Below are 24,848 nucleotides of genomic sequence, written 5' to 3' on the forward strand. Positions count from 1 at the left end.
GAAGCTACTAGGAGGAGTGTATAGGTCTTTCTCTAAAAAAGTAGAAATAAACCAAAAGATAGCTCTAGAAAAGTGTACGATAACTTTCGCTATTTGCTTGATAAAGTGATTTTAAAAGTATTTCAGCTTTTCAAACGTTAAAGGCTGAGGTACAATTCAACTGATTAGTGTCGGCAACACTCGATTAGAGCACGGAAACCCTCGATTAAGACCGCAATATTGCAAACCATGAAAGGAAATGCTTTGATGGAAAGAAATGATTTCAGTATCCATAAAACCAACAAAAAACCCAGTGGGCCAGAACGCAAAGTGGGAGAAACCTAAATATTAAAAAACCCAACAACGAAAATCCAAAACCTTCTCACAAGAGAAAAAATGCAAGACTGCCAAAATTACAAGATGCCAGAAATTACAGGACGCCGGAACAAAAATAAAAGGTTATGTTTCGGAATATCTTTGAACCGCTGAGCTCATATAGTACTGAACTACAAGCAAGAACACATTGCGAATTCACTATTCGTTTGCTTTAACTGATATCACTTAGAGAACATAATTCTCATTCGTTAACAACTAAAAACTAAAAAACTCTTCCTTTTATCAACGAAATTGGCAAAGACTCTAAAAAGAACAGAAAAAGGCCATTGAGCGCCGAGAAGATACTTGTTAAAATAGTTTCTAACAGATGTCTAAAAATAGATAATGATAAACTATCACTAAGACCAGAGCTTTAATTAAAAAAATCGTAGGATTAAAAATGGGAAACAAATTACGTTGAAGAAACCAAAAAAGCAGCTATTCAGATTATATTCTGATTTAAACCTCGCTTTTCTTTCACACCAATTTCAAAGAAATAATGTCTTTTCAGGATTAGAGCTTTCTAATCATCCAGTTGCACAAATCTTGTTTTAAATTTCAATCAGTGCTTGCATTTTATCTTTAGATTTAATCAATGTGTTCACAAGTCATTTTATTGTTAGTTAAGTAAAGTGTGCTCAACAAAAAACACAGAATTGACCAAAAGACAAATAATGCAGTAAAAAAACAATACAATTTCAGCTGCTGAGTGGCAGAAGTCATCAAAAACACTTGGAATTCATTGCACACAATCCAATAGTCGTGACAAAAAACGTAAACGACGACAAACTATTAAAAAAATGATGAGACCATTAACAGCCTGGCTATCACTTCGCGGCTGTTAAAAACCAAGATAACTGCAATATAGATTTTCTCAGCATACAGCTTTGCAGCTATAAAAAATTCTCAAACTACTTTATCTCTTAAACAGAACCCAGCGTTGCTAGATTCTACTTTAAGCAGCCAGTAAGATGAAATGAGGTTAATAAGTATGACAGGACGAAAAGCCCTCAAACGAGATGCGGGGTTCAATAGTGACGTGTTTTAGCCGGGGAGGGGTCCTAATGTCACTAAGGGACTGAAAATGATGGTATTAAACCTTACTATACACCACTACTACGATTTAAGACAAGAATTTGTACCAAATTTTAGCCTATTTCCGATTTTACTTTTAGCAGTAAACTACCGCGAATTCAATTAGCGGTTTACATTTTGAATAAAGCAATTTAAATCACCCCAAACAAAGAGTCAAAACGTCAACTAGAAAGTCAGTAAATAGAGAATCGAGGAGCAAAACCGCACAAAAAGACTAGCACGTTTAGTATAATTACTACAAACTTAGTCTGAGAACAATTAAATAAGTGAAACAAGCCATAGGACACTTAATGACTTAACAAGGAGGATAGTGTGCGTTTGCACAATGTTCAGACCCCGTTTATCCACAATTTTGGCTTCATTGTCAACCAAGTGAGGAAGAGATCGAAAACTTTCAAAAACCTCACATGCTGATCAAAAATTATTGGTGTATAAATTAAACAAAAAGATTTCAAATCAAATCAATTAGTAGAGTAAAGAAAGCCACACTAGTGGACCGATAAGACCTGCCATCAAAATGACTACGAGAAAAAACTACATCAGAATTACATAAGAAGAAAAAGTTGCAGAAGAACAAAGTTAACATAGCGTCAAAAAACCTAAACTAATTAAATTACTTTGTTTTTACTGGAAAAAACTTGTAACCAGTCCTTGATGAGACTCGACAAGTGGACAAATAAGAACAAAAACGGCAAATTTAAAACATACATTTCTTTGAACAAATAAATTCAAATAATGAAAAACCTTAGATATCAAATGAAATCTGTCTAGGTTTATCTTCATTCATACATAAATATAAAGATATTGAGATCTGTGAAAAAATACGTCTATACATTTATTAAAAACATATGATTTGAGAGCCATAAAAATAGTTATCAACAGAAATAAAGGTTAAAAAAAGGTTCCTTTCGACATCCATAGGAAGCCGCTAAGACTATCCAGAATCCGTATCACAACTACCAAAAGAACGACAAGTAAAGACAAAAAGTTCATTAAATTCTGCTAGACGACAATGTCGAATCACTTAAAATCATAATCAATTCACTGAAGAACTGAAGTGTTCAATGGTGCCTTCATTTTAAACGTCGATAATGTGATATCTGACCAGTCAAAAATCTGACAAGATGAGAGAAAGAACCCCGAAGACGGAAAAACGTCAAAAAAAACAAAGCTTTTGTGAAAACTTGTATTATCGAAACAGAAAAAACAATTTAATCCTAAAACTGCAACATTAAAGTATAATCAATTAGAAAGAGATTTCACCTGTGTTTGCTGACCTTAAGCTAAGTTGACCAAAAAGCAGATACGTTATTTCGAAACGTCTTTGGAAGCCAATTGGACCTGCTAACACCTTGATTCAATCTGTTCTTTTCTGTAATTAACACAGAAAAAAGCAAAAATAAAAAGATATTTTGATAAAACATTGACTGACAAAAAACAATGACTAGACACAAACTAGCCTTGTTATTGCCGATTGTCCACTAGGAACACGTAACTGTTTCAAATATTATGGATTTTGATGACAAAGAGTCGATATATCAAAAACAGATGTTGCATGCATTTTGCATAATTGTCGGGTTAAATTAGCAAAAAACCGGCGAAAGGACGGTCAAGTAAAACTCTTCTTTTATTTTAAGAGTTAACGAAGATTCTCGGTGAGCTGATCACAGGTGTGCTTTAAGTGTGTCAACAGTTTCTAGGTGTGCTAATTACGCAAATTTAAACAAAGTCGTCTGAAGAAGCTTCTTTCGTGCAATTTTTGATGGAAGGCTGAATTTAAAAATTTTAGCCAAAAAATAGGTCAAACAGCTCGTGAATTGAAATGTTCTCAATTTTAAACCTCGACAACTCCATGGAAAAACGAAATTCAAAAAAATCCTTTAAGTTAAATATTCTACTCTGGACGGGCTTTCTAATGATACCACTCACAACCCTCTACGATGAATATATCGATCGGTCAAAATTGACTGAACAAAAAATCCATTTGAGTTCATAGTTCCTCCACCACTAAAGTGGGTCGGAACAATAATTTATCACTTACCTGTGCGACCTTGACAACTGGTTCCTCGATATTCTGTTTGGAAGGAGTGATCAGTTCCCTCTGGGTTGAGTAGGTGCTGGTTGCAGTTCCAGTCGCAGTTTCTGGAATCTCCAAGGCGGCCGGAACTGTGTCCAGTTTACTCACACTGAGCAAAAGGATCTTTTTGAGATAAGTTCAATACTGAAGCTTTTTCCATGCCAGTTTAGTCAGATCAGTTGCAATAGCCAAATAAAATTGCAGCATTTATCAGAATATTGTGAGAATGTTACCGGTTTTCTATTCCAATAGGATTACGACAACGATTGTCTGAATTAAATAGTGTGATTTTAACATAAATGGGATCTATTGTTTTTGTGCCCCAGAGTACGCTACGCCCCCCCCCCCCCCCCAGTTATAGACATGAGTCATTACACAGTAATCTATGTAAAAAATAAGACACCTGCGTCTGGGCAACTAATATGCACCCACAAAGTTTGGAGGCGCAAATGGAAAAGATCCCATACGTTTGTGGAAATAATGGGAATCTAAAAGAGCAATTTTAGATCTATTTTTCAGGAAACATAGCTACGTAAAAACTGTAGCTGCACATCAAATGTTTCTTTCAGATTCTTGCAACGCCAACTATGCTTCAGTCAAGTTTCATAGCGAGAAACAAACCGTCTAACGTTGGAGGAATTGCTCTCAAACGACTGGCGAGGCTCGAGAAATTTAAATGGTTCACAAATTTCATACAGGGAGAGGTTCGAACCCTCGACCTCTCTGCACGCGCTATTTAGGGTTTACACTTACAATCGGTTATATTTTAGCTACACAGTTAATTTCTGATTGCGCGCTACTCAAAAAGCAAAAAGTCAACCGTGAAATCATTTACAATAATTCCTAACTTCCTTAATTGCCTCATTTTCTGAACTCGAAGGGCTAAATATGCCATACCACCCTTTTTTATCAACAAATGCCTTGTTCACGAAGTGTATGAGTTTTAATAAAGATCCCTTTGCGTTTCTCGAGGAGTTGGTTTCTGATTGTCCACGCTGGCGTCCAAAAGCGACCTGGATACGTGGTCTATGTTGACAGAGTTCATTTCAAAGCTACACAAAAATGGAGGAGAAACTGTTTCTTTCGTCGAGGCTCAAGTTTGCAGAACTTTTGATTGAAGGTCTACCATCATTGTTGTCTGAAGGAACTACTACCATTGTTGCACAAACTACTTTTTTGTTTCGTTTGTACAGCTCAATTTAAAATAAGTTTTACCGATATCTTAAAAAGCGAACATCGAAAAAATGCTCAATAAGTGTATAAATTGAAAATGCACGTTGATATGAGCTATAAATCAATTTCGTTACCATACATGCTTCCGATCTCATCCCAATTCTCAATTAGGTTCTAATGTTAAACGCTACCTGGAAACGGTGATGTACCATAAAGCCAATTTTGCCACCTTTTACCACGTTTTGTTGAAAAAAAACCATTTGCTCAATTTTTAGTTCACGCTTATGTTCGAGAGGTTCTTTCTGCTACAAAAAGTTGTTGATATCTTAAGGGAGAGTAATGAAAGAAACAGCTCCATTCTTTCCTGTTGCCATTGGCGACGTCCTCTTGTTCTTGAGAATCGAACCCAAGATTCTGCTGTTGAGCCACGTGAAATACTGAACCCACGTTAGAATCAACAACTGATTTAGTACCTGAAAAAAACTCAAAAATTAACAGAAAAACTTCTTAAGTTGATTTGCACAAAAATTTCGAACCGGTCAAATAAAAACAAAAAAGTTTTAAGAATTATTTGCCCTAACATTGGGATAACTTAACATGCATATTTTTGGTTATCTATTTCAGCGTCATCGGATGTTTTTCTCGTGAACCGTCAGATCTGTCTTTTTCCGTGAGCGGAATTTTTTGCTTCCGCAATTCTGTCGAAACAAACTATTTTTTTTATATTTCTGAACTAATATTATGTATTAGCCTGATCAGAAAAGAGACAATTGCGATTGATATTTTTAAAAAGCATAAAAATATGAACTCAGATGGTGAAAATGTCATATGGTTAGTAATCTAAGTTAATACAAGAAGACACTTTATTGTTTAGCACTGTAATTGTTGAAGCGGGACGCTATCAATGCTAGAGTGTACAATTAAAAGTATAAATCACAACAAAATTACCTTAAATAAAAAAGTTGTTGCAAAATTCCACAGTGAGGTTTTAAAGATTAAACTACGCGAAACTCACGCCTGTCAAGCAAATTCGGCCAAAAAATCAGCTCAACACATTGTGCAAAATTTTTTAGAGAGCGCTATTATTAACCTGTAGGTTGAGGGTCGAGTGGTTCTTCTTCAACAATGTCGCTACTGTGGGCATCTCTGAAGATCAGACGATCGTTTTGACACAACTTAAGCCGACCATTTTGCTTGTTTCCTTTTTCAAGATTTGAGAACCTAATTATCAAGCATGCAAAATGTTACAAAAAAATAACAATTGCTTTCAGCACAATAACAAAAACAAATGATTATAACTCATTATTTGTTTTAGTTCCGTATATAACGGGTGCTAGGAGGCATTTTGCATGCTTGAACACCGTTTCAGAGCTGTTTGAATTTAATCACTGAACTTGTATACGTGCTTGAAGTAAGTATTGATCAAACTTTTCACATAAAATGAGTAGCTAAAATTATCCCAAGAAGGTAGGAGAGGCTATATAAAAAAATCCCAAATCTGTATTACTTATATAGTTGGCCGCTAAAAGATGAAATTTTTGTAAAGGTTAAATGCCAAAAACAATGAGAAGAACGTGTTTTCTTTGTTTTTGTCAAAGAAAACCACCAGAAAAAACTTTTCAAAAAAGAACAGAATCAACCATAAAGTTATCAAAAAATAATGCAGGGCTTTGTTCAAAAGATTTTCATCACAACAAATTTTTCAATTATGTTTATTACGCCAAATTTTGCGAAAGTTGTAAAACAAAATTTGAATTAGAACGGATAGCCTGTCTTTCGTACTACGGCTGCAAGATAAACAAAAATCTCAAATTCCGGCAGAGTAATTACTATCAAGAATAAGTGGTAGCATTGATTTACTTAATATGATTGCTTTTTTGGGAATATTGACCACTAGCTGCAATTTATCCTATACCTAAAAAATGCGAGTATAAAATTATTAGCACTAAATTTTATAGAGAAAACCGTGACAGTTAAGGAATTTATCATAGGGATTGAAGTCAATATGTGGGAAAATATGCAGTAAATCAAACATCATCCGAAAGTTAGGGCACTTATTCGGGTGGTTGAATTCCAAGTTTTCAAGAGTTCTCGTCATCGTGATGAGAGAATAATTGTGATCTGTCCGGGTATTGAATTCATTCATTTTATTTTCTTCACTATTTAGAGTAATTTTATAGTTTTCGCGCACTTTCTGAATTTGAAAAAAAAACAATATGGAGTTTGCCTTTGATTTCTGTACTTTTCGATTTTGTCTTAATTGGTGCGTTGTCTGTGTGAAAGATAAGATTTTACTCGGATCGCAAATTTTCATTTTACGTTTCAAGATTTGATCCGCTGATAAGCACTTAACTAAGATTCTGTAATGATGTAATCGATCTTACTGCCCATAGTTTTACATTATTGAAGCAGCATCTAGAAAAAATCGATTTTATTTTAAAATCCAGGAGAGTGCGAAAATTCAATTTTTTAAATAAAAGGACAGTTTAAAGGTTTTCAAAGAAAGAATTTTCTGTGACCACCGCTTTTCCGTTGTATATTTCAAGGAATCTAAAGATAGGCCATGTGCAGACAAAAGAATTGCGGGTGTATCATACAAGGAATAAAAGAGAAACAAGGAATAAAAGGAATTATTGAAAATACTTACTAGAAGTTGATGCAAATTTAAAAGATAACAGCTCCGTGATTAAGCTGACAATGAAAAAAAAAAGTAGTTGATATCCACATTGTCTCTGCTGTAATTTGATTTGAATTATTTTATAATTCAAACACTTGAAACATGAATTAGGATTTTTGATTTTATTGACAAAAACACTTGGGGGTAAAATTCTCCCTTCACACTACGAATTTAAATCTCCAAACAGTTCCGATGAATCGCATATTAAAAGACTATTAAGGCTCTAAGAGAGCTACTGAATAACTTAATGGTCAAACGAAACAAAATGTCCGACAAAACGTTGATAGTATAAAAAATCGAATAAAAAAGACCAGCAGGACTAAAAAAAATTGCTAAAAATTGTTTGAGAGCAATTAGAAAGACATTGTTGTTTCGCTCATACGTTTGTGCCTTGTTGGCTGTTAGCTCTCATTGTCTTTTATCGTTGGGTATTTTGAACTATTTAGAACAAAAATATTCCATAGATGTTGCCGCATACAATATTCGGTGTGACAATCAGCTTGTCAGACAAATAAGGAAAAATGGCCCATAACGTACAGTGAATCAATAACGAACGTACAAGCTCCATTATTTGTACCTTAGGACCTACACAGGAGCAGCATCTGAAGCAATATTGACCGTGCGTGACAAACTTTATTTTTGGAACTGACCGAAGAAAAAGGAAACAATTTCTGCCTCGAAAGAAGTATTCATATTCTTTCCACTCGTATCCGATATTCTGAAACTGACATCGATAGGTTTCTGCTCCGACTCAGAAAGCATCAGTTGATTTCGGACACCAGCTCGCTCCATCATAACCTTACTTCTCTCAATCTCAACATCTTCAGATTGTATCACAATTGGTCCGTCCAAGTTCTGGATGCTGGAACCGACGCTCGGACCATATTCGACTTGACCGACCTTAAAAAAGCCGATCGCTTTTAAAAAATAAACATAAATTATATAAACAAATTAACAATGTTGATCAAATATATCGTCGTCAAGATAATCACCTTAATTCGATTTACCGATCTTTAATTTAGTTAAAATTAAATCTTTGTTGAAAGTTTAATTAAAATTGCAATGTTACCCCGTGTTTTAAACTTTGCTCAACTTTTTTCGATAAGACCCGATATTGTGGTTTTACCGGATCTATTCTGTTTCGCCCCCCCCCCCCCCCCCCCCTCCTCCTCACTGTTTTTTATGACCCTCAGTTACAAATTATATATTGTTATATAGCACGTTACCATGTAAGATAATAGCACTTGCGCCTGGGGGTCATAAAAGATTTATGCTCACTAAGCTGGGGGGGGGGGGGGGTGGGTCCGTTTTACCATATGATCTCAATTGTTGAAATTTATTTGAAACTATTTCCCCTTTGCCCGTGAACAAAAATTTTGATTTTATTACAACGAGTGAACAAACTAATGTTTGTTTCTGTACTGATAATGTTTTGTGTAGCTAAATAAGACAAGGTATTATCAATTACCATTTATGGATCCATTCTGTTTTGTCCCCCCCCCCCAGCTTACGTGCTATTCTAGGCGCACGTTCTATTTTCTTACATAGTACCGTGCTATATAACAACATATAATTTGTAACTGGGGTCATAAAAAACACTGAGGGGGTCGAAACAGAATAGATCCCAATTTATATATGTCATTGTAATGGTGTGAAAACGGCAGTTAAGGAGGGTCAGACCCTAAGAGGGTAAACAAGTGCATTTAACTGTGCATAAAGACATTCCTATTAGGGAGCATCAACAGGAGTGTGGTAAATTTTGCAGCTAAAATTTCCATCATTGACGATAACTCGAAGCGTAACGGTCAATATTATGACTGGTAGAATAGACCAGGATTGCATGTTTAGGTTAAGTGACTCTGCTTGAGGTCACTGAGAACATCTGGCGTTTATCAAGAACCGCGACGACGTTCGAGAAATCAGAATTCCGCAAATTCTGCAGACCTTTCTTAAAACAAGCAAACTGCACGTTTTAAAATGACAAAAATAACCACATTAGAGGTTAACATATACCACTATTAAGATTTAAAGTGAAAATGGCATCAGTTTGGGCGCACTTTTCAATTGACTTTTAGTATTAAATTGCCGCCAATTGAGTTCAGCTGCTTGAAATTGTGATTGAGAAAGAAATTTAGATCACGCGAAACGCGAAAAGTCAAAACCGTGAAGCAAAAATTTTGCATAAAAAAGACACACACGTTTACAATAATTGCTATGAACTTCGTTCAAGAGCAATTAACAAAGGTCAATGAAAGTCAACTTCTGTCATTTTGACTTGTTGCACTGCAGACTTTCGGTGCTTTAAGACGTGCACGTTCGTATTTTGGTCTAAATTCTAATCTTAACATTATCATCACCATGAGCTTTTCCGTTTGTGCCCCCTCCCCCCCGTTTGGTGGGTACATATTATTTGCGACCCCAAGGCGCACGTACCACAATTTTACATAATGATTCACACTGTAATGTCACATGCTCTGTAACTTGAGTGGGGGGCATAGCTTACTGGGGGACACAAACAGAAAAGATCCACCATGATAAACCATAGCCGGCAGATTGCCGGAAAATAGCCGCGATAGACGTTGTGGCCTTCCATGAAGTGAAACAACTAAAGAAATAAGATAGACAGATCGACCAGGAGTCCTTTAATAGACCACTAGACATTTAGGTTAGATTAGGACTGTCAGTTTTATGACACATACGGTCTACAAGGAGAGCTTTTTAAAAATTGATATTCCAAATCAAAAGCTCAAGACTAATACTCAAGATCTAGGGCATATAAGTTTGGCACTACTTAGATGCACACTATTTGATGTTCATAAAATTTAAAGTTTCATAAGTGAGTTCAGAAGTCATTTTTTCGAGTGAGGTAAGTCACGCAATTGACCTAAAAGCAGAAATTAAGTCACACGCACAAATTTTAATTGCAAAGGAATAGAAGTCACTGAAATCAATTCCAAGAAATCAACTCTAAGAAGTCAGGTCGTAAGAATCATCGATGGGAGACGACGAATAAAAAAAAAACCACGATGTCCCCAATAATAGCGGCTATCGCTTCGCGGCTATTAATAAAAACAATAATATTTAAGCACAGACCAATCTTTCCACTTCACCAATGTGAAAATTAGAGAAATAGTAAACAACAACAACAAACCTGGTAGAAGAGATTAGGATTCGTTTCCAATTGCAACTCTGATCCGCTTCCATGAAGAGTTTTGTCAAAAGCGACAGGCTCGTCTTTTCTCTCTTCCAAAGAAGGGTTCCGACTGTTGTTGCTAATATGACTGAAGCTTGAATTGTCGCCCGAGATAACCTCGTAAATGTTTGAACCTGTCAGATAGAGATGCTTAGTTTTTAGATAGTTACTTGTATTTGCCTCAACTTGAGTATAACTATGAAGTTTCACAGTTAAAGTTAAAATTCCAGCAGATCAAATTAACAAAAAGTAAAGTTTTATCTTAGGAATTGTTCATGCTCATTTTTGCGTTGATTTCTGTTAGCACCATCTCATTAGAAATCTTGGCTAAATTAAAAGTCTGTCTTCCTCAGAACTAGTATTTTTCATAAATCAATATTCAGATTTAAATAAAAGCCAAATCTTTTTCGAGATTTATAAGCAGCTTTTATAAAAATGCGATAAAAAGTTGATGAGTCAAAATGAAACATAAACGCACTAACGTTGGATAAATTGCTCTCGAACGAAAGTCGGGGCAATTTATTTCAGAAGGGGCTCTAGCTTAGATAAACCCTTATATATGTGCAAAAAAAACTACAACAGAAGAGGGGTTCGAACCCTCGACCTTCGGTGTTAAAAACGGAAGCAGTCTTGTGCTTGCTGATCTCACAATCTCTTTTGTTTTAGCAACAAACTTAATTTCTGAAGAAGAGCAATTAAGTCAAGCTTGAAAAGGTCACTCAAGAAGTGAAATCGAAAGAATGCTCTAAACATAACGGTCAAGCGAAAATATTGCATCAAAAAGAGACGCAAGTTTGCAATTATTGCTTCAAACTTTGTTCAAGAGCAGTTTAAAACGTTAAATTGATTATTACTGAGCGAAAAAATTACTGAAGGGAAATTAATGAGATCCAAAATGGGGTCTTTCCCATTATAGCCCCCCCCCAGCTTAGGGGTCAGATAACCTATAGCCCCCCCCCAAATTATGTTAATTATAAGATAATGGGGGGGGGGCTATAATTTCATGGGGGGGGGGGCTATAATGGGAAAGACCCCCAAAATGTTCTCTTAAGCTTTATATTGCCAATTAATGGAGTCAAAGACAAAAAAAAACGACCTGAAGTGCTACTGTTCTCATTTGCATCTTCGAAACTGCGACTTGCATGAAGCAGATTGTCTGAGCCTTTCGAACTCTCTTGACCTTCAATCACATCTTCGGCCGACACTTCGGGAGCCGAGAGGGCATTGTCAATTTCGTTTATACTCGGTAACTGCTGATCCAAAGGGAATCTTTTGCGGAAAATATCTCAGCAGGAAAATGTAAGTATCAACCACCGAGAAAAATTCTTCCAGCAATTATGGTATTAACAAACATCATTTTGTTAATCTCAAAGAATTACAGATATTGTGAACAAAAGTGACTTTCCAATAATGTACATAAAAACGGATCTACCCCCCCCCCATAATCAGCTTCCCTTTATTTCTATGCAACCACCCCCACCCCCTCCCCCCTCAAAGTTTCGTCTAATAGGCGGAACGAATCCAAAACAATGAAGTATTTTTGCAGAAACTGTTTTTTTGACACCCTGTCCCCCCATTTAGAGGGCATATATCTTTTACGCCTCCCTCCCCCCCCAGGAGCACGTACTATTATTCTACATATTAACGTGCTATATAGGAACACATAAATTGCAATTGCGGGCATAAAAACACGGAGGAAATAGAAAGGATCCGGCAAAGGACCAGACATTTCTGAATAAAAACAGAAACAGGACTGAAAAGATCCCTGATTGGCCTGAACAAGTGAGTCGTTCATTTCCACCTCAGCCGCCACTTTTGATGACCGAGTGGACAATTCAGTGATGTGTGAGTTTTCGGATAGCGCCTCGAAGTCGAAGTAGATCCGATTGGACAGGTCCATTCTGGTCCTCTTCATAGAACTTCCAAAACCTAATCAAACAAGCCTCGATTCAAATTGATTATCTGAGGGTAGACATCGCAACTTTCAAGCAAACGATGAAATTCGCATCTTGAAACCGTATAACTTTTATTAAACATAAACCGACTAACGTCGGACGAATTGCTCTCGAACAACAGGCGGGGCAATTTAGTTCAAAGGGGACTTCAGACTAGATAATTTTTTACGGGAGCCAAAATCTCCGACAAAAAAGGATTCCAACCCACCTTTACTGGAGTATGAAACAAAAGCATTCACCAGTCGTCTATCATGATTTTTGTTTCTTTATAATCTTAAAATCGCGCTAGTTTTAACAACGGACTTAATTTCTGAAAAAATAACAATTTATGTCACGCAAAAATCAAGTGTGAAAAAGTCACTCGAGAAGTGAAACTGAAGAATATTCTTGACGAAAGGGGTCGAGCGAAATCCCCCCACCCCCCGTACGTTACGCGCCCCCAGTTACAGAGCACGTGCCATTACATAGTAAATCATCAAGTGAAAATATGGCACGTGCGTCCAGGGGTGCAAACAATATGCGCCGACTAAGATGGAATAAACGGAATAGATCGGAAATTTTGCACAAAAAAGACACACGTTTACAATTATTGCCTAAACTTTGTTCGAGAGCAGTTAATAACAAGAAAGCACAAAGAAGACCATCAGAAAAATACACGATCAAAACTAGGTAATTACAAAATACTTATCGAAAGGTGTTTCCAAAGCCAAACAAATCAACTGAAACTGCCCATCATTAGAAAACTCATACAACCTTACAAAAAAATTTGAAATAGCAAAATGATCAAAAATGCAAAGGAAACAAAAAAACTCCTTCAGTTTCTCTGGAAGTGAGCGTCGTCAAAACTACATTCAATTCTGCTCAACCCGAATTTCAATCACCTTCAACAAAGCATGAACTCAAAACAGCCATCTTTTTTGAATGAATCATCAACTGAAAAAACCAAATACAGATCAAAAGTCAAAAGCTCACTTAAAATACTAGAAAATTGCTCCTAGCTTCATTATTTTCAGTATTCGTACATTGCATTGTCCAATGGAAGCTAAACAGTATTAGAAAACTCCACTTTTTGTTATCAGCAAGAAAAGAGGGCACAAAAAAGCTGCATCAGAAATTCCATTAAAATTTTCCACAAAAATAGGTGATGTCAAAGTTCTCCATTGATACTTTCAAGAACATAGCGTTACGACTTATTAGACAATTAGGAAGCTTAGTTTTAAAAAAGCGCTGTAAAAATTAATGAAAGAGCTAGAAACAGTGAAAAAAAAACGTTTTTTTAAGCAAGAGTTGTTAAAGCAATCAGAACTAATTGCTGTTTGCGTCTACTTTCATGCAATTATAGCCAGTAAATGCTTAATTAAATTTACCTCGTCTTACTAAGTAGATTTGGCTGACTTTATGAAAAAAAAGCGACAGAAATGCAGGCCGAACTCAAAAACTAACAAAAATAATTTCCAAAGTGGTGTGAGTTATTATTACCCGTTCTCTCGTTCTGTCTTCTTCCTCAAGGCTTCAACTTTCTAGCCAACTATACGATGAAAAAATAGAGGTTTTTGTCGAGCACAAACAACCTTTGGTTTTTCTCAATATTCCTTTTAAAATACATCCATTTCACTAATGGTAAAGGCTACCTGTTATTAGGCTGTGAAAGACCATACGAAAAAACTTAGTTTGTTCACGAAAATAGAGTTTTTGATTCAGTAACTGAATAATATCTCCATTACGGCTTCTGAACCCATTTAAATCACCATTAGAATACAAATGCTCGAATGACAATTATTAGAAGAAAAAACATGACTAATCTCAATTTACTATTCTGAAAAACAGGCTTTCAGTAGTCAAAAACTGAAGCATCAGCTGCAAAAGATAAAGAACATGATGCATCATAATTATAAACAAAATAGATATGGTAAATAGCAATTAAAGTACAATGTGTAGTGATTTTGAATCAAGATTAGAAAAATTAAAGCAGTTAGCACAACAGCCTCCCTTCCTCTACAATGGTTCCTATTGACGCTTCTACTGCAGGGCGCCGGCGCATTGAGCGCGCGCCAAGGAGGCAGAGTATGGAGCTACGCAAAAGAGCGAAACTTAATTTTGTCCTTATGTATGTGATTACGTCCGAATATGAATCTTCTTTCTTATCGCTAATCCTGGACGCCAATCTCCGTATGGCTTTTGATGCTGACGGACCATCCCCTCCTGTACACGAGAAGATTAACGGAAAGAAGGTGGCTTTCTCGACATCGATTATCCTTTGTTGGTATTTCAGCTTCTTGATGGCTCCTGATATTTGTGGGAATCCGATATGCTTTGTAGGAATCTTCGCATACGGATTAAACACTTTCACATCGAAGAACGTTCTGCTGAAGCGCGAATCGAAGAAACAATTAGCTTTGATATCTAGTCGAGCGTCGTCATCAACAGTGGTAGTTCTATTTGCGAAGGTTTCCCCTTGCAAAGACTGAAGACAGGGCTCTACTTCGACATCATCGCAGACATCATTGAGCAGATTGGCAAGAGTCACGGATGTCATTGTGTCTTATGTCCTTATAGCCACCTTTTGGAGAATGAAGAGCATGCGCACATTAAAGTTTTCTCCACATGCGAATCTTGATGGCAATTTTACGGGATCCTATCCATATCTAAGAGCAATTCCATCTCTAAACTCTCCCTTGGTTAAATCAAAATGATATCTTTTCAATGGAAGTGCGTTTAGCCAGCATGATGCTCCTTTTTCCATGGCCAAATCTAGAGAATATGCCTCTCTCTTTATCATTGATGAGATCTTTGATTGCCAACTTTTTCGCTCGAGCTTGTTCCTGTTTTGCTTTTCTGAAGGATTTTTTCCTGATGAAACTCTGCATCGGTAGCGTTATGATTCTGTAATGGCTCACAAATCCGAATAGATCTTACATATACGTTTGCCCTGTCTTCAGGAAGAAGAATGCTTAGCCCACCCTCCTAAAGAGGAAGAGAGAAAACCTTCCGGTATCTGTCATTGTAAGAGGGATGATTCAACATGGAAGGTACAAAATTTTTATCAATTATTTTTTCGGCTTCCCTCAGCAGACTGTCCGCGTCTGGAGTAGTCATAGCAATAAAAGTCAATTTGTGCTGCAATCCGTTCGTAAATGATTTGTACACATTCTGAGGGGAGACCTTACTATGTTTGGTGAGCTTCTCAATCATGTTAGAGTAGTTCACTGACTTTTTTTCAGAAAATCGTTACAACTGTCATCAGATCCAATAACTGAACCCAGAACTCGATGACCTTCAATAACATCAACATCTAATCCCGAAAAAACTTTGTTCGCCTTCTGAACAAACTGATAAGATGACATTTGATCACATTATAACCGAATGCACCGCCATGTTCATGGAGGTTATCTAGCACGATTCGCAGTGATTCAAGGCTACAGGCCACATTACCGTCATCTGCGTACCATTTATGAGTCAAATTTTGATCTTCGAGCATGTCGATGAGAGGAAGTGTAGCAACTCCGTACATTGCCATGGCTATTGGATCACCTTGTGTTGTTCCTTCTTGAGACCTGATTACTCTTTTATCAATGAAGAGGTCTGATGGGGTCTTATACGAGTTTCTGATTGCTGTATAAATCGAGGGACAAAGCTTTCTGATGTTCCTAGTATCTAGAGAAATAGTTACTAGGAATTCATATCTACACCAGTATTTTGTAGCACAGTCAAGTCGAGAGAGCTTTGAACATAAGTTAGGGTTACGTATATCTTCAGATGTGAAAAGAACAAAGTTTTGAAACAATGGTCTAAATTCCAACCTAGTCTGCTGGAAGTTTGCTGAGACCGGGCACTGAGCAACCCCGGACTGTTAAAACCCAGGCCGGCAGGCGATTCGGCAACTGGCGTCTCGTATGAAACACCATCGTCAACTGAGGTCTCCCGAACAACCGAAGAGAAAGTTGAGGCTGGGATTCTAAAAACGATTGCAATAGGAACGTAAAATACAAAACTACTGTTATATGACGCTATAAAGGTATCCCCAGTCAAGACATGAGTTTTTTTGAATAGTTGTCAACAAGGAAAAGTATTCGAAAATACCGGTCGCAAGCAAGTTATGCAATTAATTAACGACGAATTTTCAGATTTTAGAATCTGATGTGAACCTGCGTGCCACTAATAGCAGGCAATTTTTTTTATTGTACAAACAATGTTATGATTAAAAAGGTTGTTTTTGGTCACTGTTGAACATGGTCAATGAGTCACACACAAGTACAATTTCTTTCTGTTATACAATTATACACGCAATAAAATATCTAACGCAAACTTCACTACCAATTTCTCACACCATTATGTCAAATCAAATCACATCTCAGTGAAAACAACGTCTACTTTATTCAATAAAAAATGGATCTTTTCCTTTTGTGCCCCCCCCCCCCCCAGTACGTTATGCTCCCCCCAGTTACAGAGCACGTTCCATTATTACATAGTAAACCACCATGTAAAAATATGGAATGTAAACCACCATGTAAACTACCATCTGGGAAGTGCAAATAATATGCACCCACTAAGCTGGGGGGGGGGGGGGGGGCACAAACGGGAAAGATCCAAAAAAATTAACAATGTCACATAAAAAATAAAACAAGAAAACGACTATGGGATGGTTTCACCAATGACTTCGTTCTGCAAGCAGCCATGTACAATTCAGAATTTTTCTCAATATTTTTTTCAAGCTGAAACTTTAACAGTTTTTTCTGCCAAAATTCAAACCCTACTCATCTTAACGTTAATATTATACTTTATATGAGCACTACAGGGCCTCTTGCATGCATATAAGTTAAACAAGGAGGCTCGATAATGTGCGTTCGCACATTAAGTTCCGACCCCGCTCATCTACATTTTCACTTAATTGTCTACCAAATGAGGAAGAGATGAAAAAATTAGCAGAGCAACATGCCGTTCAACAAACTACTAAATTAAACATAGCCGGCAGATTGCCGGAAAATAGCCGCGATAGACTTGTGGCCTTCAATGAATTGAAACAACTAAAGAAATAAGATAGACATATCGACCACCAGTCCTTTAATAGACAACTAGACTTTTTTGGTTAGAATCTGACTGCCTTTTTTTGACACATACGGTCTATAGGAAAAAGCCCTAAAAGAGCATTTCAAAATTGATATTCGAAATCACAGACGGATCTATTCTGCCCCCCCCCCCCCCAGGCGCACGTGCTATTTTCTTACATAGTAACGTGCTATATAACAACATATAATTTGTAACTGGGGGCGTAAAACACTGGGGAGGCCGAAACAGAAACAGAACAGATCCTCAAAAACTAATACTCAATAATTAGGTGACAAAAGTTTGGCACTACTTAGATGCACACTATTATTGATCTAAAAGAAGAAATGACGCCACGTACACAAATTTTAACTGCGAAGCAGTAGAAGTCGCTGAAGTCATTGAAAAAGTCAATTCCAAGAAATCACGTCGTAAGAATCATCGATGGAGACGACGAATTAAAAAACATAGCAGGACAAGTCCTGAAATACAATCCAAAGAATTGAATGAAAAGCAGCCGCCCTAATGAAAAATCCCAGTCAAAAACATAAAATCTCAAAAGTTGGGAACCTAAAGGAATCAAACAAACCAAACAAAAAAAATAATAATTGCTAAAACTATTGAAACTTTTAACCTGAAGGCCACAAATAACAATTCAAAACGATCATTAGTTCACGCACAAGCTTTGAAAGAGATTATTTTTCCAATAAAGGTAGAAAAACTCGTGAGATATGACAGAGGCTTCAAAAAAAACTTAGAAAAGCAAAGTTGAAAGAAATATCAATGGAACCAATTTTTTAATCTCTGGAGTTCTTTCATGTGACCCATCTGCAAGACTTAGAAAAGCTTCGTGGGCCAGTCAGGTCGTTAAACTCAGAAAGTGACAAAAAGAATTCAAAACATTTGAAAACAATCAAAACATTTGTAAACAATCAAAAACATCAAAATATTGCAAAAACTGTGATATTATTATCTTCAGAACTCTTTTATTGTCTCCAGAGAGCACCCACTATCCCGATTGCAAGCCTTGAATAGTTTCACTGGCTCATAATGATCCACAAACTTGTAACATAATAATTTTCAGAAAATTTAGAAACATTTTAAATTTTATCTAGATATTAATGAAATTCGTGTCATTAAAGTATTGATAACCATTCCATTAACTATACCAACAATGCAGTAACTTATAATCAAACTCTGGAGGAGGTTCTTGGGCCCCTGGTGCAGGAAAAACACAAAAATTTTCAAAACTTTAAAAAACCTGCAAAAATTCGTGATATTAAAAAATTGACAACCATTTTATTGTCACTAGAAAATATGCAGTAACATACATGCAAACCGTGAAGGAGGATCCCTGGTCAGTAAAAAAAATATTAAATTTACATAAATTTTAAAAAAGCAATTTTCTTTTTAAAAATCGTTAAAGTCGAAATATTAAAATTTGGAACACATTCCCCATTACCAATAAAACTATGCAGTAAACTATTATCAAAAGTTTGAGGAGATTCTTTGGCCCTTGAGGTTAGAGAAACCTAAATATTGACAAAAAAATTCCGAAAACTTGAAAAAATTGCAAAATTTATAAAAAAAAATTGCTACAGTTTATGTTAAAATGTTGAAAAGCATTCCATTACCACCAGAAATTATGCAATAACCTATTATTAAACCCATGAGGAGACTTATTGGCACCAGGGGCTGAAAAACCTCAAAAAATGACAAAAATTTTCAAAAACCTTGAAAATTTTGTTAAAAAATTGCATAAATTTGCGTGTTTAAGTTCGGTGTACCAAAACATCTAGCTCTTAAAATGGCCATAAAACGTAATAACCTCATACCAAACACCATTATCAAACTTCGCAAAGCTCAATTTTGAGACTGGTCAAACAAAAATTCGGAAAAATGGCAAAAAAATGCTAAAATTTGCAACATTTTGGCCCAAAAACGCCTGAATAACCTTTTAACCTTGAATTACGGCCTTCCCAGTAGCTTCACCACTCTAAACACTTGAAGGACTACTAAAAACGCGGTTAAGGGCCTCTAATGAAACTTGATGCCCGCTGAGCTTTACCTGGTTATCCCGTTTTGAAAGTCATGAAAAGGTGTGAAAACATCTTACAAAAATAAAAAAAAAGACAGAGCACCAATACAATCCAATTCTTGGATTGTAAAAAACACGATGTCCCCAATAATAGCGGCTATCGCTTTTGCGGCTATTAATAAAGCAATCTACCTTAGAGGGCCAATGAGACATGTCGCTACAATAATATGACTACCAGAACAGACGGCGATAAAAATCAAATAGTTTCAAATATTAATTCCGACCAAAAATCGTTGTCCACTTTTTGAAAATCATTAATAACCAAATCAAGATGGCATCAGATAGAACTTATACTAAGAAGATTAACCTGTACTTTATAAGAACAAAATATGGAACTTATCCTCAATGCAACTTGGTAACAAGTCGACAAGAAATGAGCAAAGGCAAAATTTAATAAAACGTTGCCTTTTTTGAAAAGAATAAATTTCGAACTGATTAGAAACATTATGCATCAAATGAAATCATTGAGAAACTCTTCTATACCTCCACCGAGAGCGATTGAGACCTATCACTATCCAGGATATGTCATACGACTGCAAAAAGAACGACGGACGAATACAGGCAAAAAGAAAAAATTTGCACAAAAAAATTGCAAGAAAACGGTGCCCCAGCCAACTAACATTAAGCTGTTCATTAAAAACATTGAAAATCTTCGATTGCGTTTTATTTAAGTGAAAAAAAATGTGAATCAAATGACGCCCATTATTGAAATACTGTGAAAAGAAAACAAAAACCTACAAAGGGGCGAAAATCACGAATATTTTATGAAAACTGGTTGTACCAAGCAAAAAGACCATTTGAGGAAAATAAAACCGTTATGGAAACCAAATTGTATTTCCATAGATAAATGACGTGACCTGTCATTAGAGATGCTAAGCTACAAGTTAACAGAAATAAGATTGCCATTTCTCAAAAATCTATTGTCTTTTTTTTAAAAACAAATATTTCCAAAGTTCATAGACAACAAAAACTTTGACTAAACGACTAGACAGTTTGTCTTGCAATTAATTGGAAAAATTATTGCGCCTGTTATTAGTGAGACTAAATCATAGGACTACAAAATAACATTAAGTGCAAGCTGAACTAAAAAATTTCACACAAAACTTTACGAAACCACATTGTTGAAACCATGAAATATATTTAAAAAATATCCAAGAGAACCTAAAATCTTTATTTGCGTTTCGTTTGATCATCGTAAACTCTTTTCGTAAAATGACTATCACAAATTGACAGCAAAAAGAACCACAGAAAATGAAAAGTATCTAAAATCCACAAAAATTCTTCTGAAACAAATTGTCTAAGCCCTGAAGACATCAGTCAGAATTTATTGTTTGATTCAACAAAACATTAAAAAGAGCTCTAAATAATGCAAAGTAACGAAAATGATACAATATTGTAAAATAGGAAAAGAAACCCGAATCTGAACAAAAAGAGAGATAAGCTGAAGAATACTATTACTCTTTTTTAGGAATTTAATTTGAAAGTCAATAAAACCATTAGCTATCTACCGATATCAGCCATTAAGTTCAATGATTTATCTATAGTTGGCCACAGAGACCTTTCATCACCAAATATTTGCCATACGACATCAAAAATTAACAAACAGCGGGCACAAATAAAAAATTCTACCAAATTCTGCAAGAGAATGGTGTCGCAGCCCTTAAAACTATATGTAATGAAAAAAAAAATCAATTCCAAATTTCGTAGAGTTTTATTCAGTTAGACTATTAACGATTGTGACAATTTACCAAAGAAACAAAAACAACAGCACAATTGGGCAATTATGCACAAAAATCAAAAAAGTTTGAAAACAACCCTCCACAAAATTAGATTTTACTCTATAGGAAATAATGTTTGACCTGTATTTACTGAGACTACGCAAAAATTGACTTAAATAATATAAGAGATTGACAACTTCAAAAAAAAAACTAAAATAAAAATTGAGTTTCTGATTCTAGGAATCCATAATAATATCGAACCTATCCCCGATTTTGCAGCGCGCCCAACAAACCGTCCAATTATTCCAAGTGTTTGCGAATTAGAGCAATTGTTGAGTGAAATTCTTCAAATATTAAAAAAAACAACGATGCATTTTGTATAATTATCGAGTTAAATATGCAAAAAACGGCAAAATTTCAATTCCAGAAGACTTTCATAGGGCGCCTAAATGCAGCTAGCGCTCTTTAGAAGGTCAGGGAGTCTATGTTAAGGTTTTTAGGTTTCACTACGTCTGGCGAACTTCAACAAAGTGGACCAAAAAAGCATATTTTGTGCCAATTTTTGATTAAAAAAAAGTTCGAATTTTGAAAATATTATCGAAAAAATTAGCCAAAAAATTTTCATGAAAACAATTCAGCAACGCTCTTCTATCTCTAACGGTAACAATAACACTCTGCCGTTAAAAAATTAAACTTATTTTAAATTATATTACCGAAACTGTGCCAAATTTTAGCGAAAATTACTGAAAACGTGAACAAAAACAGTTGAATGTTAGCAAAACTGTAATACTCGATAACTCCCTGTAAAAAACGAAAATCGAAAAAATCTTTTTAATTCCATATTCTAAGATGTACGTGCTTTTTAATGATACCACTCACAATTCTGAACGATGAATATATCGATCAGCCAAAATTGACTAAAAAAAACCAGTTGAGTATATAGTTCCTCCCCACTAAAGTGGGGGTCGGAACATTTAAAAGTATATAAGTTTCTTTTGCCATTTTTTACATTTTGTCTGTCCAAGGCTGGCGGGTGCGCTAGAAAACAGCTCTTTTGTTGTCAACTTTAGAATTTTAGATGTCAAATAATTTTGTTAATTTTAGATGTCAAATGTTTTCGTTAATTTTAGGTGTCAATTTATGTGACATTTCTAATGTCAATTTTAGGTTCAAGTGCCCCATCAGATGCAGATAGAATTTGTTGCCCCGTAGATTTATTCGAAGAACAAACTTTTTTACACAACCAAGTTCATTGAGAGACCATAACGTCCACTAAGTCTAAAAAGCTCCTGATGTCAAAAACGTATAGGATGCCAGCGACGAAGGAAAATTTGATAGCAGCGATTCCACAAATTTGCTCCTTCAGTTTTCTCTAGTTGTTGTATCTGACATTTTCAGTGCTTTAATTCCAACTTGTGCTTTGTCGACAAACCGATTAAGTTGCTTCAAAAATTCCTTGAAAATCAGATATTTTGCTATCGCAAAACCAGTTAAACGTGGTAATGAATGCATCAACTTTGGCGGAAAATATGAGCAGTGCCGGAAATTCCACTTTGTATTTGTACATCTTCTGTAACTCTCTGTTTAAAATGGATTCAAGAACTCATTGATAGTTTGCTGAATTCTATCAAAATCCAGTTTGAATTGAGATACTGATGATTCAAAATCATCCTCAATTTTAATTGCATTACATGAAGGACATGTTGAAAAGGCAGTGAAGGGAAAGTTTTAAAAAACTTTGAAAAGCATGTTTTGAGAGGCTTTGAGTGGCATGCTTAGGATGAACTAAAGGCATTGTACAGAGAAATTGGGACAGGTAGGGGTGGGGGTGGGGTGGGGTGGGGGGGGGGGGGGTTGACGGTGGAGGGATGTAGCTTGTTTGAGAAGCATTGAGCGTGTTTGAGCTCCAACGAGTTGAGATGAAGCGATTTATCGAATGACCCTGACCGAAAAGAACAGCAATGGAAATCAAAACAGCGTGACTTTTGTTCAACAGCCAGATATCTGTATTCAGTGCTTAAAAGCCCACTGAGCTTCAAGAGTAGATTGTGAAATGAGCCATTCTTTAACTGTGAGCGAGTTCTATACCTAAATGTGTTGTTCTGCTGGAAATTGGCTATTCTATCATCATTTAAAGCGACCTTGAATTATATCAATGAAACCTTTCGTTCGTTATCCCAATCCTTTTGGACCAAATTCGTATTTAACAAACTGAAATACACAGACCGTCAGTACTTGTTCATCAATTGATGACTAACCGAGCTTTTTCAAACTATCCCGCCGTTTCACTTTTTTAAATTAGCCCATCCAATGGATTAATGGAATAGATCAAGATTTTCATCGTTGACAGCGTTTGCAGTTTACACCTGCATACGGATATTATTGCCAGAAATTAACCGTGTTTGTTTTAGGGCACGCTTGTATGTGTGTGTGTCTCCCCGTGTGTATGTAGGTATATATTTATAAATTTATATATGTATGTATGTAGCATGTATGTATTTATAAATGTAAGAATCTATGTATGTATGTATGTATTTATGTATGTATGACCTTTGCTTTTTCTACATGAAAAACCTGTGTTTTCTGTAGACAATATAAGAGACGCGCCGTAGTTAGACCCATTTGCGAAAACCTAAATTTTGATCTTTATAAGTGATTAGTACCTCAGTTTTTACATGTCGAAGAGGCCTCAGGCGATTTATCAGGCTCCATGCTGGAAAGGCGGATCTCCAGTTGGTTTTATTTTGCAACTTCCGAACTCCAAAATCTTAGGGAAATATGATGAACGCAATTTTGCAATATCATCGCGACCAAGCCATGTCAAATGTTGGGATGTCTGCGAAGGCAGTGATTGAGATCCTCAATTTAAAGACCAATTTATCCGAGTCGTTTTGAAACGTGAACAAGCTGATGATGCAATTCAATTGGTCTGCCCTTTGTTTCAATGGACTTAAGGTTGATCCTTTCAAAACGCGATTGAAGGAATTTCTGCTCTCGGTCATTTTTAGTGCTCAATAAATTTTAGTGCTATCTGAAGCAATCCTACTGTGCATTTGCCGTATTCTATGTCGACATAGTGAATCAACCAATCATACTATGCCAGCTGGCAAAAAGTATAAACCATCACTATAAAAAGCAGTGAATTTGTATTAGAAGCACTTTTTCCAACGCTGTGAGGATGCTATTCACTGGCTGGCGATTCAAGCCCCGCAGCAGAGGAATAGCCGCCAACAACAACAAGCTCATTTGAGCGCGGTGGCTAAATGCTTAGCGATATAGCTCGAGCAGTAAGAGCTAATGCTTAGCTTATTTTCTCACAAAAGTAATACATACGATTATGCGCTATATTATATAGTGAAGACTTTAACTGAGTACTTATTTCCAATTCAACATCTAAGTATCCACGCTATTTTTACTCTAAAAACACCTGTAACTCTACATCTCCTGTAGTTCTACACCTAAAAG

General features: G+C 36.0%; 1 protein-coding gene across 1 annotated transcript in view; it reads right to left on the minus strand.

Annotated features, from left to right (window-relative positions):
• Positions 1-24,848, minus strand: part of LOC142350558 (uncharacterized) — an 87,828-nt gene that overhangs the window by 22,421 nt on the left and 40,559 nt on the right. Inside the window, exons 5-13 of the mRNA XM_075402407.1 lie at positions 16,325-16,479; positions 12,335-12,498; positions 11,666-11,822; positions 10,528-10,703; positions 8,052-8,276; positions 5,790-5,874; positions 5,064-5,172; positions 4,483-4,578; positions 3,491-3,635 (exon numbers count right to left, since the gene is read on the minus strand). Of these exons, the coding sequence (XP_075258522.1) occupies positions 3,491-3,635; positions 4,483-4,578; positions 5,064-5,172; positions 5,790-5,874; positions 8,052-8,276; positions 10,528-10,703; positions 11,666-11,822; positions 12,335-12,498; positions 16,325-16,479 (1,312 nt within the window). The remainder of the gene's footprint in view (positions 1-3,490; positions 3,636-4,482; positions 4,579-5,063; positions 5,173-5,789; positions 5,875-8,051; positions 8,277-10,527; positions 10,704-11,665; positions 11,823-12,334; positions 12,499-16,324; positions 16,480-24,848) is intronic.

This window comes from Convolutriloba macropyga, chromosome 12 (assembly GCF_964194025.1).
Source record: "Convolutriloba macropyga chromosome 12, txConMacr16.3, whole genome shotgun sequence".
NCBI classification, from domain to species: Eukaryota; Metazoa; Xenacoelomorpha; order Acoela; family Convolutidae; genus Convolutriloba; species Convolutriloba macropyga.